We start from the raw sequence: 13,631 nt of genomic DNA, 5'->3' as shown, positions 1-13,631 counted from the left end.
ACTTCTGGACATATTACTACTACGCAATTGTTGGCAACCAAAGTGTTGAATATCTATGCTACACGACAAAGAAAATAGAAAGCCAGACTAAATATTGGATTAGCATAACGGTACGTCGGTTCCCGCGTTTTATCTTCCGAATTAATCAGAATAAAAGAATAACGATGCCTCACATCATGTAAACGTGTAGACAAATTTACACTCGGCTCCTGCACATCAGTTTCACGTCACGCATAGTTCAGATAATAAGCTTTCATCATGGATTTCCATGCAGGTTACAATACACAAGTGCGCGCGCATTTAGACAGTGGTGCCAGATTAAATTCCACTATCAAATTCAATTTCATAGCCTCAACATTAGCACGGGGGGAGGGGCTTTGTCCCACCCAGCCTTGATATTCTTTCAAAGCGCGGTAGCTCTGGTTTGATAGGTCAAGAAATCGCCATGAAGACTTCAGGGGTCAAGGTCTACTAAGTTATCTCTACATGTAATTCAAAGAGTCCAAGATCCACGCTTCAAAACTGCCCATACATACAAACTAATCTATATATAACAAATAGTTACGTCCTTATGTACAACTATGATTCACATAATAAACTTCTAGAAGTATAAACTCACATATTGTGTTACTTTGCTTGTTATGGCATATGTGGAAAATGATTTCTTCTAAATGCTTCTGGAGTAGGTAGGCAATTCCACTTCCAAAAATATTTGTGATAAGGATTGAAGATTAACACAGCCCAAAATCAATAATTCCTCAAAATTATATTTTGAAAATTGAGTCCTTGCCAAGATTCTAAGTGCTAACAAAATTAGGAATTTCAAGTACTGCAAAATTTACATATGAGGTCCTGAAACATACTAATGTATCTTCAAATCAAATCACAAGAACAAATTAGGCACCGAGGGCAAAACACCAACTGGTGACCATGATATATTTCCACTAATTACTACATTAACATAAATGTGCAGTAATAATGTCTGCATCTTCCTCATGACAAGGGGGGGGGGGAGGACATGATCTCTGATCGAACAAAGGTTGTCCTACGTAATGAATGTATAAATTTGAAATTACAAATTGAAGTGGGGGGGGGTTATCGGAATATCCAGGTTACAGATGGGAGACCTCGACATATATGATACAATTTCACTTAATGCTCAGAGAAAAAAAAATGATTACCCAGGTCATAGTTCAGCCACCAGTCTAAATGGCCTAATTAACAGCATGTTTTTCAGCAAAAGAAAGATGGAAGGAAGGACCATTGCACTGATGCAGGTATAACAAAGTCACCCCTAAAATACCTATGTAATTTTATACTCACCTCATGTCTATTGGTAATATCAGACTGATAAAAGTAAGTAGCAAGCAATTGGAATTACTCTGAACATAGATGCAATCTTTTACAGTCAATCAGGAAATTTTGAGATAATGCTCCCCAAATTTCACATATAATAGTCACTTGTACAGTGTATAATTAATTAATTTTTTAATTAATCTGGTGAATATAGAAGATGGATTTATCCACTCATTCCCAAATACTGGTGCAACATAATTGAAAACAGGTGTGGCAACAGGCTCCATTGAAAATACAGAAAAGCAAGTAATCCTCAGAGCAAAGATTTTTAGGCACCATAAATAGCCAATAAGCAGGCAAGGGGGCAGGAGTGAGTCTAGGCAATAAAACTAGGGCTGATCCGATACCACTTTTAACCGATACAGATACTTGAAATTTGTAATTAAAATTTCTTCAAAATACTGATCAATATGGCCACGGTGGCTCAGTCGGTAACGCGTCTGACTACCATGCTAAAGGTGCCGGGTTCGATCCCCGGCCGGTTCAAATCCGGGAACTTTTCTAACGATGGAAGCAGCCCCGGTGCTCAACCAGCATCGAATAACATGGGTACCTGGGGGGTAAAGGTGGTCAGGGGCATGATGCTGATCACATCACCCCCACTCACAACCGGATCAAGAAAGTGTGGGGCGTTACCCCCACACCCCCTATATGCCTTCATGGCATAGTGCTATGCACAGGGAAGCACTTTACTTTTTTTCGTGCAAAATTGGTGCAAAATAAAAATAAAATTTGAATTTTGCATAATTTCCAATGTTGCGAGGCATTTTTGCGAACCCTGTCAAGTCAAAAATGAAGGAAATGTATCGGTATAAGAATTCCAACTGATACTTTCCGATACAGATACATCGGCATCAGCTCAGTCCTAATTAAAACCGTGGAAAAGTTATAAGAAATTGATACAAAAAATGCATTGGACTTGTACTAAGTCCTTCTGAAAGAACACATCTCATTCGGAGCAACGAGCAACATTAATAACACAGTTGGGACATCCACCGATGTTAATGAACTGACTAGAGTAAAAGTAAAGTACTTTGAGTTATCCACAAGTCAAAAAGAACTAACCACTTGTATATACTGTATTTGCCAACATATAAGATGCACTATTTTCCCTTAAAAATAAATCTGAAAAACAAGGTATGGCTTAGACACCGATCAGATATTGATTACCTCAATTTCTGGAAATTTTCTCTTTTATAAGTTAAACAATTTCAGTGTGCTGAGTGGCGAAGATGATTAAAATATATTCTTTTCTAGTTAGATTTGGTAATTTATTTTTTGACAGAAGACCTTAACACTACTTTACATTTGAAATACTGTACATTAAGACGAGGAGATACAGGTACGCACCATGTGTGCATTTATTTGAATATCGTCAGAATGGGCAATGCTACTGAAGAAAAACGTGGGGTACAAGAGAGTATGAATTTCTCCACGTGTGGCAGGTCAAAGAGTTTTTCAAAGTTGATTATTAAGCTAGATACGATCTGTAAAGAATATGATAAGAATTTTTGGAATCGCATGTATTCCTTATGGGGAATCAACTTCAACATCAAGTTACGGCTAATCAAATGGGAGTTTCGACTTTTCGGCTGGGCAATCACATCTTCAAACTGCCCTCTTCCCATTAATTTCATTTTCTATTCCATCGGAAGTTTGATATTCCCAAGACAACAAATCAAAAAATACTCCCATATGCCCAATGCATTTCTCCTTGCTTCCTGGCAGTGTTGCCAAACCTGGTACACATAAAAGAGCTAAATTTCACCTTAAATGGAGTTAAAATGGACTTTCAAGGAGCTAGATTTACGAAGTGATTCCTAGAGTAATATTAGTTGTCAAAGAGGTGGGGCGCTGCTATTACAGTTAACTCTAAATTGATGACAATTTATTCCTAGTTTTCACCATCTAGATCCGGTGCCATCTCATGGTCGTACGAAATCGAAAATAAAGGGTTCTCTGATAACAATATTATGCCAATTTCACTTCAACATGGAGCTATAAATATAATTAGCTGGAGACATAAGAGGGGATGGGGTGACACAGCCAATATAACAATATCACGTCACATGCAAAATATACAATCATGGCAAAAGTTGGTCTATGTGGGCCAGAATCAGTGATGGTTTAGAAAGGCACAGCTGCAGGCACCCCAGTTCACAGGCAAATGAGTACACGAAAGAGCCACATCTGGCTCCAAGAGAGCTAAGTTGGCAACACTGACTCAGAGGGAAAAGCCGGGCGGACACTGTCCCGCATGCCCTTAATTATAATGTTTAAGTGAAAGATTTTTCCTCAAAAATGTGTCCAAAGAAAGGGGGGCCAGGCCTTATATGCTGGCAAATATGGTATCTAACATGTACGTGGCAGATATGCAGAGGATACAAGTTGTAACAACGTTTCTTAGCATTTTGCTTATCAAGGCCTAGCCTCGACATTATGAGCCCTTGGGAATAGAATGACATTCTTATCCTATCTTATGCAGCTGTTTTCACAGTTAGTTCTTATTTTGTCAGAAAATGACAATGTTCAGCACGACATTGACAGACCGTGCCCAATCAAACCAGTGGTGTACTTATAGAGAGAAGACTGCTACATAAAAATGCTATGTTACTCTCATTTAATGCAAAAGCATAAAATAGGAAGTACAGCATGAACACTGTGGCCAGATTTCTAAAACAACAAAACTGACATTTTTCATATTTTCATGATGGAAAAATGTAGACATATTAATATAAAAACTGTGTTGTCACAAATACTAAATACATAAATACTGTGTAAATGACTTGCACAATATAGTGACATGCACTGCATTCCAACCAACAGTTCTTTAGCGTTAGAAGCCGCGGTGGCAATTAGGGGGGGGGGGCAGTTGCCCCATCAGTTTTCGCCACTTTTGCCCTTGCACTACACTAAATCCTATCTATAAAGGGAAATATACTGTCTTTGTCTATTTAAACTTTTGTTAATAAAACTGCTTTACATGTTCTTGCATTAGTTATTTTTTTTAACCAAATATTGACAATTGTTTCATTCTTCTGGAATCGCCCTTTATTCAGCAGTAACTAGTGTATTTGTGCTGATGTTGTATAATGTATAAATAGGTCCACAAATATTACATTGGTTAAAATCTGATACTCTGCCTGGCTTGTAACATGGAAACAGTAACAAGTGTCTGAAATATTAGATTGAAAGGTGCCAACTTAAAATTGACTCAGTAGATGGCATATTGCCAGCTGAATTCTGTATCTCCACGTTTCATCGGAAATTATTTGATTGTGATATGTTCTGCATATGTTTATGTGATACTTATTTAGTTGCCAAGTTACCAACATTAAGAAAATGTTTGTGGAAAACACAGTGTATTCAAAATCCACATAATCCAACTTCAACCATTTATTTTGAAGGGTTAGTGTAGGTGGACATACATCAAAATAGTATGCAGCCAGCGATACGTGCTCCTTCACTGCTGTGAGAAAATGCATAATGCCATGATAATTCATGGTCTATTTACACTTTCCAGTGCTCCAAGCCCTATATAAATTTCACCCATGAATTGTTAATTGGGATGTCTTGCTTTTGTCCTATAATGTTTGTAACCTGCAACAATGATTAATAGAATTTGGGCATTCCATAAAAAGTGGCACTACTCAATGAATACAACGAAATGAATCAATCTGAAAACTATTGCTTTTACAAGGGTTGGATAAAAAGTAATGGCAACACTGCTGTCCCGTAAAAGGGGCGAGTCACAGCACCACAACCGTTTCGTGGTTGATAAAGGAATGTCAGACGAGGAAGTATAGTGAGTGGGAGCGATCGTATGTTATTCAGTCAAAAACAGCAGTGCTCTGAAGCAGAGGATGAGAGTGCAAGCACCCTAACAACATGTTTAGGCAAGAAGAACAACGTCTCTTAGGCAGACGGTCAACGCAGCTTACTACTGCACCTTCTTGCAACACCAACTTCGTCTCGCATTAAGAAGGAAGCGACGGCACGTTCTGGCACGGTGTCCCATCATCCTGCTTGACAATGCAAAGTGTCACACTGCAAACACTGTGACGGCGCTCCTGCATCACTGGTAGTGGGAGGTACTGGAACATCCGCCGTATTCACCGGTATGAGACCATGTGATTACGACCTTTTTGCCAGAATGAAGGAACCACTGGGCGGGAAGCACTACGACACGCGCGAAGCCATCATACGTGCTATAGAGCGGTCACTGCTGGACATCGACAGAGATGGACGCGCTGACGGTGTACGACGCCTTCCATACGTGTGGCAGAAGGTCGTAAGGATGGGGGGCAATTACATTGAAGGAATGTAACACGTGCTCCTCTGCCAATACAGTCAAGTAGCAATTATGCCATTACTTTTTATCCAACCCTTGTAATTGCATTAAGGCTTAGATGTTTGTGAATGTAATAATTTGCACATTTCCCCATATGTAGCCTATATGCTTCAGACAATGAAGTCAAATTTTGGTACTTTTAAAGTGTCACACGTTAAGACAAGTTCGTTAAGGCATTTCATGCACACAGCCTATGTCATCGTCTGTTTCAAGATCTTCTTTCATTTGTCAGCAGACACTACAAAGGTAAAGATCCATGCACATACAGTACCCTGCTATGAAGGAACATTTAGGGGATGTGGGGGTAGTGCCCCACACATCTCGATCTCTGCCACCTTGTGATGTGATCAGCACCACTCTTTTACTGCCTTTATCCCTGCTGCAGGTACACATTGTTCTATTGCTGGCTGAGCCCCAGAGTAGCTTTATGAGGAGACAAGATCGGAAAAATTCTGATTTTAGAGCACTCACCCTGTGCATCTCGCATGGCAGTCAAGATACCCTACTGTAAGATAACATGTGCAGGTCCTTCTATTCATACTTAAAGCTACCAATCAATCATCAACTTGCAGTGCTGTCACATCATGAAGTGATGCGTTTTAAAAATGTGAAATGCTAATAAATTTCCTTTAATTTTAAATTTTCCTGCATTTTACGTTTTTCCAGCTTTGATCCCTGAAAAATCGAGGTTCCACTGTATCAGCCCAGTCTAGTATAGTTGGTTACACAGTGCAACACAAGTGTTGTCTACTTTGTTGATTTGTGGTGTACTAATCTAATAAACGTTTAAAGCAGGAGACAGGCATTTTTTGAATCTTCTGAACTTGAACACCGCTATTTGTCTACTTCGTTGAACATAATTTCCTCGCACCAGCATACACATGCACTACACAAGTGCCAAAAAGTGCAGTGAATTAGAAGGGGCTGCCAACATGGCAGAAACTTGGAAGATAAACCTTGTTGCCTATCTGTTTATAAGTGTGCATCTTCACACTTATATGTAATCTCACCTAATTCTATAAATCTTATATTTCCTACTGTTTTGCATTATCTGCCTATCAAGTGGAGAAAAGAGAATCAATAAGTTTTCAATCAACAAAAACATTCACTTTAATACAAACTGACAATTCACTTGTTCAAGTATATTGCTGAATCAGATGAGCAGATGGAAGAGATTTGTAAACCTCAAACGAAAGAGAACAGAATGTTCTTGGTAGTCAAACTTAAAAAAAAAAAAATTACTAACCCGCACAAAGTAGAAACACGTAAACATGTAGAGCAGTGCTAACATAAAATCCATCTCGCCTAACCTGTTCATGCAAGCAAAAATAACTTTGGTCTGAAAAATGTGTATTGTCAAATGACATCAGTGAAATTTCAAAATCTCCATATACCTGTAATCATCAGATCAGACACAAGTAGTCCTTTCAAAATTATGTCAAATTCTTTTTAATCCATAGATTTTGAAGTTTTCTGAAATATACAAGGTGTTCCAAGGTACCGATATGTGAAACAAATAAACGATATGCGTGCGATCCCAAAGCATGGCCCGTGAAAGCAAAAAAAGAGTATTTTCGCTACTTTCAATTACTAAAAAACAGTTATAGGCACACTCAAATAGCAACAAAACACATGTTTTCTACCAATAGTTCCACTTTTATTCTGGTTTATTTTGAAGTTTTTCAGTTATTGTTTTATTTACTTTATTTTATAATTAGGGCTTAGAAGTTGATGACAAAATTCTCTCTCCTGGGACTTGAAAACAATGCTAAGTTAGAACCAGAACACATTATTTCTATCTTCTACATTTCTTTCAATTTTCAGACTTTTACGTCAATTTTTGCCATAGCTATTGCAATTTTCTTCACTTTTGAGGCTTCTTTTTCATCACCCCCCCCCCCCCCCCTGTTTCGTGAATTTTAAATGCATTTAAATTTCCTCGCATGGTCCCTTTAGCAAGTTCAGCATACGGAAACGCACAATATTATTTTTCCTCCAGCACTTAAAATACTGTGTGTGAAGCCTACTTTCAGATTACCTTGCTGGCCAGTATAATCGCTTCAATCTTGGGTTTTAGTCACAATACTCCAAAAGGAGAATGGCTTACACAGAAAAACCTTAAAGTACACAAAGAAAACTACATTGGCACTTAACTGCTCTTTTCCCCTTTACTTAACTAGTTTTTGGGTACTGGTTTTTTGTCTAATTATTCAACTACTCTCTTGTAATTTATGCAAAAAAAAAAAAAAATCAAGCTTTCATTTCAAGAACGAAAATTATTTTAGGTCATTTTAAAAGATTTTTTGTCTTCAACTTCCGAGCCCTATTTACAATACATTTTAATGAAAAATTATTGTCAATCTATTAACAATAGTCATTAATATCTTGTGTTTGTGGAAGGGCAGGTAATGTCCCGTCTGATGATGTTTTGGTGTTACCGTGCTGTGCAAATTAATGCGGACAAAGAGAAAAACCATATTTTACAGTATTTAACTCTATTGGAGATGTACGTAACTTACACTTACACTAGTATGACATATGTCCTCCTTTGGCTACTATTAGCTGCTTGATGCAGGTTTGACATTGATTCATCCAAATTTGAACACACAACTTTGATATCACTGTCATGTTATCACTGTGAATCACATTGGCAATGACCTTTTGATAATTTCGTCGAACAGTCCATTTTTGCAACACGTTTCTTCATAATACCCTAAGTTTTTAATGGGGTTAATATCTGGTGAATTCCCTGACCAATCTAGAATGGTTAAATTGTTGTCAGAAGCAAATTTACGTACAGACTTTGATGTGTGGCAAGTAGCAAGGTCATGCTGAAAAATTTATTGCCTGTCGTTAGTGGGATTTTGAACAAGTGGGACAATTCTGCACCTCAATATATCAATGTATTTTGAGGAATTCATTCCATTCATTGGTACAAGGCCTCCCAGTCCACTGCAAGTAAAGAATCCCCAAAACATTTACTTGGGGGTGTTTGACTGTCTGAATACAATGTTCAGGTCGTAAAGGTTCACCTGGACTTCGTCGCACAACAGATGCTTTGTAGCCATGCACTTCAAAGTGAGACTCATCCGAGAATATTACCTTCCTCCAATCAGCTACTGTCCATTTCTGATATTTCTTAGCCCATTTTGTTTTCATTTTAGCGGTCAACAGTTGATGCATCAATACTGATCCCAGTAGAAAGCAAATCAAGTTGCAGGTCCACACTTCTTTTGTATGGGTGAATTTTACTGTTTCTTAGCAGTAACATGCCAGTTCTAGGTGTTGTTTTAAGTTTTCTACCACACTTCCCTTTTTGTTTTTCGAGAAAAACTACCAGTTGCCCTGTAGTTTCTAATAATTTTTGACACTGCTGATTTCCTAACACCAGCCACTTCAGTGATGTGCCGCACAGTGATGGATGCATTCTCACTCAATGCAATAATTCCAGAACGTTTTCTGGGTGTTATATCCATACTGAAAACACGTAGGAACACTGAGCACAACAAAAGCGTGTTTACTACAACCAAGCACTCACAGAAGTCTGTTGGTTAACAATTGGCATTGCACCACAACAATAATGAAACAATAAAAATTATTCAAACCTTGCAATTGTTGTAAACATTATCAAGTACGCATCAAAAAGTTAGCTGATACTACTAGTATAAGTGTATGTTACTACTTTTTCGATTATCTCACAAAGAGTAAAAAACTAAAAAAATGATTTTCCTCTCTGTCCGCATTAATTTGCACAACACTGTATATGCACTTGCAGGAAGCCTTCAGGCTAAGGAAACAGGTGTGCTTTACATCACCATTTCACATTTGCACGAGCTAAAAAAGAACTGAAAACATACATACACAGAAAACAAGTACTCACCTGTTGATGAAACCATACCCACTCTTCACATTGAACCATTTTACAGTCCCGGTTACTTTTGTAGCTGTAAGGAAGAGAAGTATTATCAATTATATTGGAAATTTTCAAATGTGCATGTGCATAATGCAAACGATATGAATCAAGAAACAAACAATCTAGCAATTATCACTTCTGACACTGACTGATTGATTGGTTGTGACATGAAAACTAGGGGATACACTAATTATTTCTGCATATGGATATATTTAAAAAATGAAAGTGTCAATTTTCACCACATGGTGAAGTTAGCTTTTGAGCTATATTCACCATATTTTAAAAGAGTGCATGATCATGATTTATAGCCAGGGTCTGCTAACGGATGTGTGCACTCTTTAGTTGTTGTGCGTGCAAAAAGTACTATTCTTTATCTTTGCACCCCCATTGAGTTGGAAAAATACCGCAAGGTGTTCTGATGCTGCTAATAGGCTCAACATCTAATCATGTAATTTCTGGTCTTCAGCACTTTTTGCTGTTCCCACCATCTAGTGACTAAAGTAATTTAAATTTACTTCTGCAACACTGCCAATGAATATAATAAAAGGTGATAAAAGATGATATGGTATAATTCAGGTAATTAGTTTTGCTGGTGAAAACAGCCCAATATGTTGTCCTCAGCACCTGGTGAAAGTAGTCGCAACCTCTAAAAATACCTTCTGTTGGCAGTTCATTCCATACAGGCAATTAATTCTAGATATCAATGGCCCAAGTCAAAGTCCAGAGGGCAAACTTTGAGAGGAAATGATCATAAGAATTTTTAGCAGGGTCATAACATGCAGTTTTGTGATTGGTACCATGCAAATCCCTGGTTTGCAACTAATAAATTGTATGCAGCATTTGATGGATTTGGTAATAGTGACAAATAGTTGCCAACAAAACACTTATTTCCAGAGGGATATGAAGCAATACATTTCATATGACCAAGAGATGATTGCTTTCATTGCTGTAAACCATACTAAGTGCATCTAAAAAGAATTTTCACATTGTATAAAATGTTTCTGGATCACACTAACGTATCACATCCTCTGGAACATGTGAACTTTTAAGAAGCAATATAGCCCACTTCTATGGCATGAAGTCACAAGAGGCATCATGAATAATGCACTAAAATTAAATGGACAAACAATACCATTCTCAGTGTAAGAAAATCGCCATAGCGGTACAAGGTGAAGTACATCAGTCTATAATGTAAAAGTAATCATATTTTGGCACCAGTTCGGTTTATCGGAAGCACATTAAAATCGGATATTTTGTGTTTCGCATTGGTTCGTACTTACCAATTGTGTATTGCGGAACATAGTTCAAGGTGTCATTATGCTTTTTACACAAAAACATCAATTTTTCACATACAGAGTGATTTTTTTATTCCTTCCTTCGCTTCCGTAACACACATTATGGTAGCCACATCTTGACTCATGTTATAGGTCTGCAGTGTTTCCAACCTTCTTCACCAAAAAATACCTACTATCATGTTCATCACTGGTGGAAATTGTACATTATGCACAGGTAGCTGACTGATAGCACCACGAACCATTTCCGATAAGGTTTGGTTAGGCAAGCATAGTGGGGAAAAAAAGGGGTTGGAAACACTGACAGGGGCTTATGTCATCAAACATAGGCAGCATGCAGTTCACGTAGCAAAAGCAATTGTGCGTCGGCGAGATATTTCTCATGAAAAATACATGATTTCATGGTCAAATATATTCCACGATGAAAGAAAATACCTCGATGAACGTTGGAAAACTTGCAGAAACTCATTTCCGTAAGTAATTCCTCCTGTAAAAATGAAGAAATGCGTTTCCGATATGCCGAACTCTTACCCATATTTTATTTAATAACAAATGTAAACAGTCAAAACTTAGGACGAATTTAAAAATTCAACATCCTCATTACAACATACCAAAATTTCTCATCACCGATAATTACTTATATCACAAACAGATATATGTCTTGAATACTTCCTTTACATTGTTAAAACAAAAAGCACTGCATAGCAATTTCAAGAGTAAAAACAAATGAATGCCGGTCGAAATTAATTCCTATCTTTTGCGCGATATCTTTGAAACAATCTTCTTTCCAATACCTATGAGGATATCAACACTACGAATGTGTGTTATTTTATTCACTACAAGTTTAATATATTTGGCACCCTTCCGCGAAATGGCTTAACTAGATAACCACGTACACAGCATGCAAGCATGGATGATCAGGCACGCGGTGAGTCACAAACGTAGTCAAATTCAGGGGTCATCTTTGCCTTATAGGAAACACCATGTGAACATTAATAACTATTCCACTATCAAATTCTTATTATGTTACGCATTCATTTCCAGTTTTCTAAATCAAGAAATCAAATGCTTCACTCATGCGCTACTGTTCGCGAAGTAGCTAAAAATAAGAACAGATAAATCTTCGGCTTGGTAACCTAGGGCACATGTATGCCTGTAATTATATTAAGTATGTAAAATCACACAATACTTCACATCTATTCTTGGAAGTATGCTAAAATTAATTTTATGTATTAAGATTAGCGTTACATTAATCGTATTCAGTAAATTAGTGAAATCCGAAAAAGCACCATGGCAACCCTTTCAGGCTAGGCACCGACGTGTTCGCGATCGATCAGCATATAATTATATTACGAGAATAAAAGCTTAATTCATGTTCTTACCGATGACCTGCTTTTGTTGAGCAGCCTTTGGTTGTTCAGGCTGTTTCTCCGGGTCAGCCATGATGTTCCGGGTGATGGAAAGGTGTTAAACACTCCGTACCGATGTTCTCCTTCTTTCTTGCAGCTTTGTTATCTTCCTTCTCAACATGGCGCGTTGCGTTCGGATAATGGCAGAACATTGGTTTGTGCTGATTGGCTAATTCTTAATGACGCAACCACATGCTCTGCGATTGGTTTACTGTGTTCTCACTACCAGACGACGTGTATAAGAAATTTTAAAAGTTATTATCTTCTAAGGTTATTACATAATAATATTTTTTTTCTGTTTACGCATATATCCATGAGTACGAAAAGCGTCATACAATACAGGATTACAATGCAACATTTATAAAAAGGAAAAATACAATACTAATCAAGGGGTTCCGGGTTCGATACCTGGTGGAGCGTGGAGGCACATTGCAGATTGCACAGAGGTTCGTATCCAACTTTAAGCTGTAAGTCCAGTCCCGATTAACCGATTAGCGTAAAGTGGACTTAAAACATCAATTCATTTCAAAAATACAATACAAAAAGTATAATACAAACAATACAATAATCCAGTTTACAACTTGAATTCATTAAGGTTACGTTACATACGTAGTTCTAATGTCTATAAGTACTCAGTGGCGTCGCGTGCTGTTCACATACGGGTATTCACAATCAATTTTTTATACTGATTGGAGATTTACTACTCTCCCTTGTAACTTCATCTTCAATATTGAACAAGTAAGAATAACAGTTCAACTTATTTTCAACAATTTCTCCCCAAAATCATGCTATATCTGAAGTAATACAATACTTTTTTATTCAATTAAGACCCTTTTAATTACGTTATTTATAATTAGTGATGGCTAGTGCAAACTAATTAATATAACATGCAATCTCAGGTATGTACAACGCAAGATTATCATACTTTGCAATCTACTTTCTATTACACCGACCATATGTTAACCAACGACATTCATTCATTATTGAAAGCACGTGCATCGTTAGCGGGACAGAGGGGAGGACGCCTCCAGTCCAGAAAAAAATATTTTGTATATAGTATAAGATATTTGGGTATTCTACAGAATGTCCCCTCGCCCCGCCCACAATAACTCTGCTGTGATGCTTGTGATTGAAGTATCAGTCAATGTGACATTGCTTGTATTCCTTCTTTCCTAGTGTTCCGTATTTTTCCTCCTAGTAATGGTTCAGAGAGAGAGATTGATTTTTGACCATTTAAAGCAAGGGTTCCCAAACTTGTTTGCTTCACGGCTCCCTTAGTTTTTTCAAGACTTTACCGCGGCGCTCAGAAT

General features: G+C 37.5%; 1 protein-coding gene across 3 annotated transcripts in view; it reads right to left on the bottom strand.

Moving 5' to 3' along the window:
• LOC145996146 (uncharacterized) overlaps nt 1-12,450 on the bottom strand; it is a 41,718-nt gene extending 29,268 nt beyond the window's left edge. For all 3 annotated transcript variants that reach the window (XM_083132483.1, XM_083132484.1, XM_083132485.1), the window contains exons 1-2: nt 12,295-12,450; nt 9,588-9,651 (exon numbers count right to left, since the gene is read on the bottom strand). In XM_083132483.1, the coding sequence (XP_082988609.1) occupies nt 9,588-9,651; nt 12,295-12,355 (125 nt within the window). In that variant the 5' untranslated portion in view covers nt 12,356-12,450. The remainder of the gene's footprint in view (nt 1-9,587; nt 9,652-12,294) is intronic.
• Nucleotides 12,451-13,631: the final 1,181 nt, after the last annotated feature.

Source organism: Lepisma saccharinum, chromosome 12 (assembly GCF_977018435.1).
Source record: "Lepisma saccharinum chromosome 12, izLepSacc3.1, whole genome shotgun sequence".
Classification (NCBI taxonomy): domain Eukaryota; kingdom Metazoa; phylum Arthropoda; class Insecta; order Zygentoma; family Lepismatidae; genus Lepisma; species Lepisma saccharinum.
This window is presented reverse-complemented; position numbering and strand designations above follow the sequence as displayed.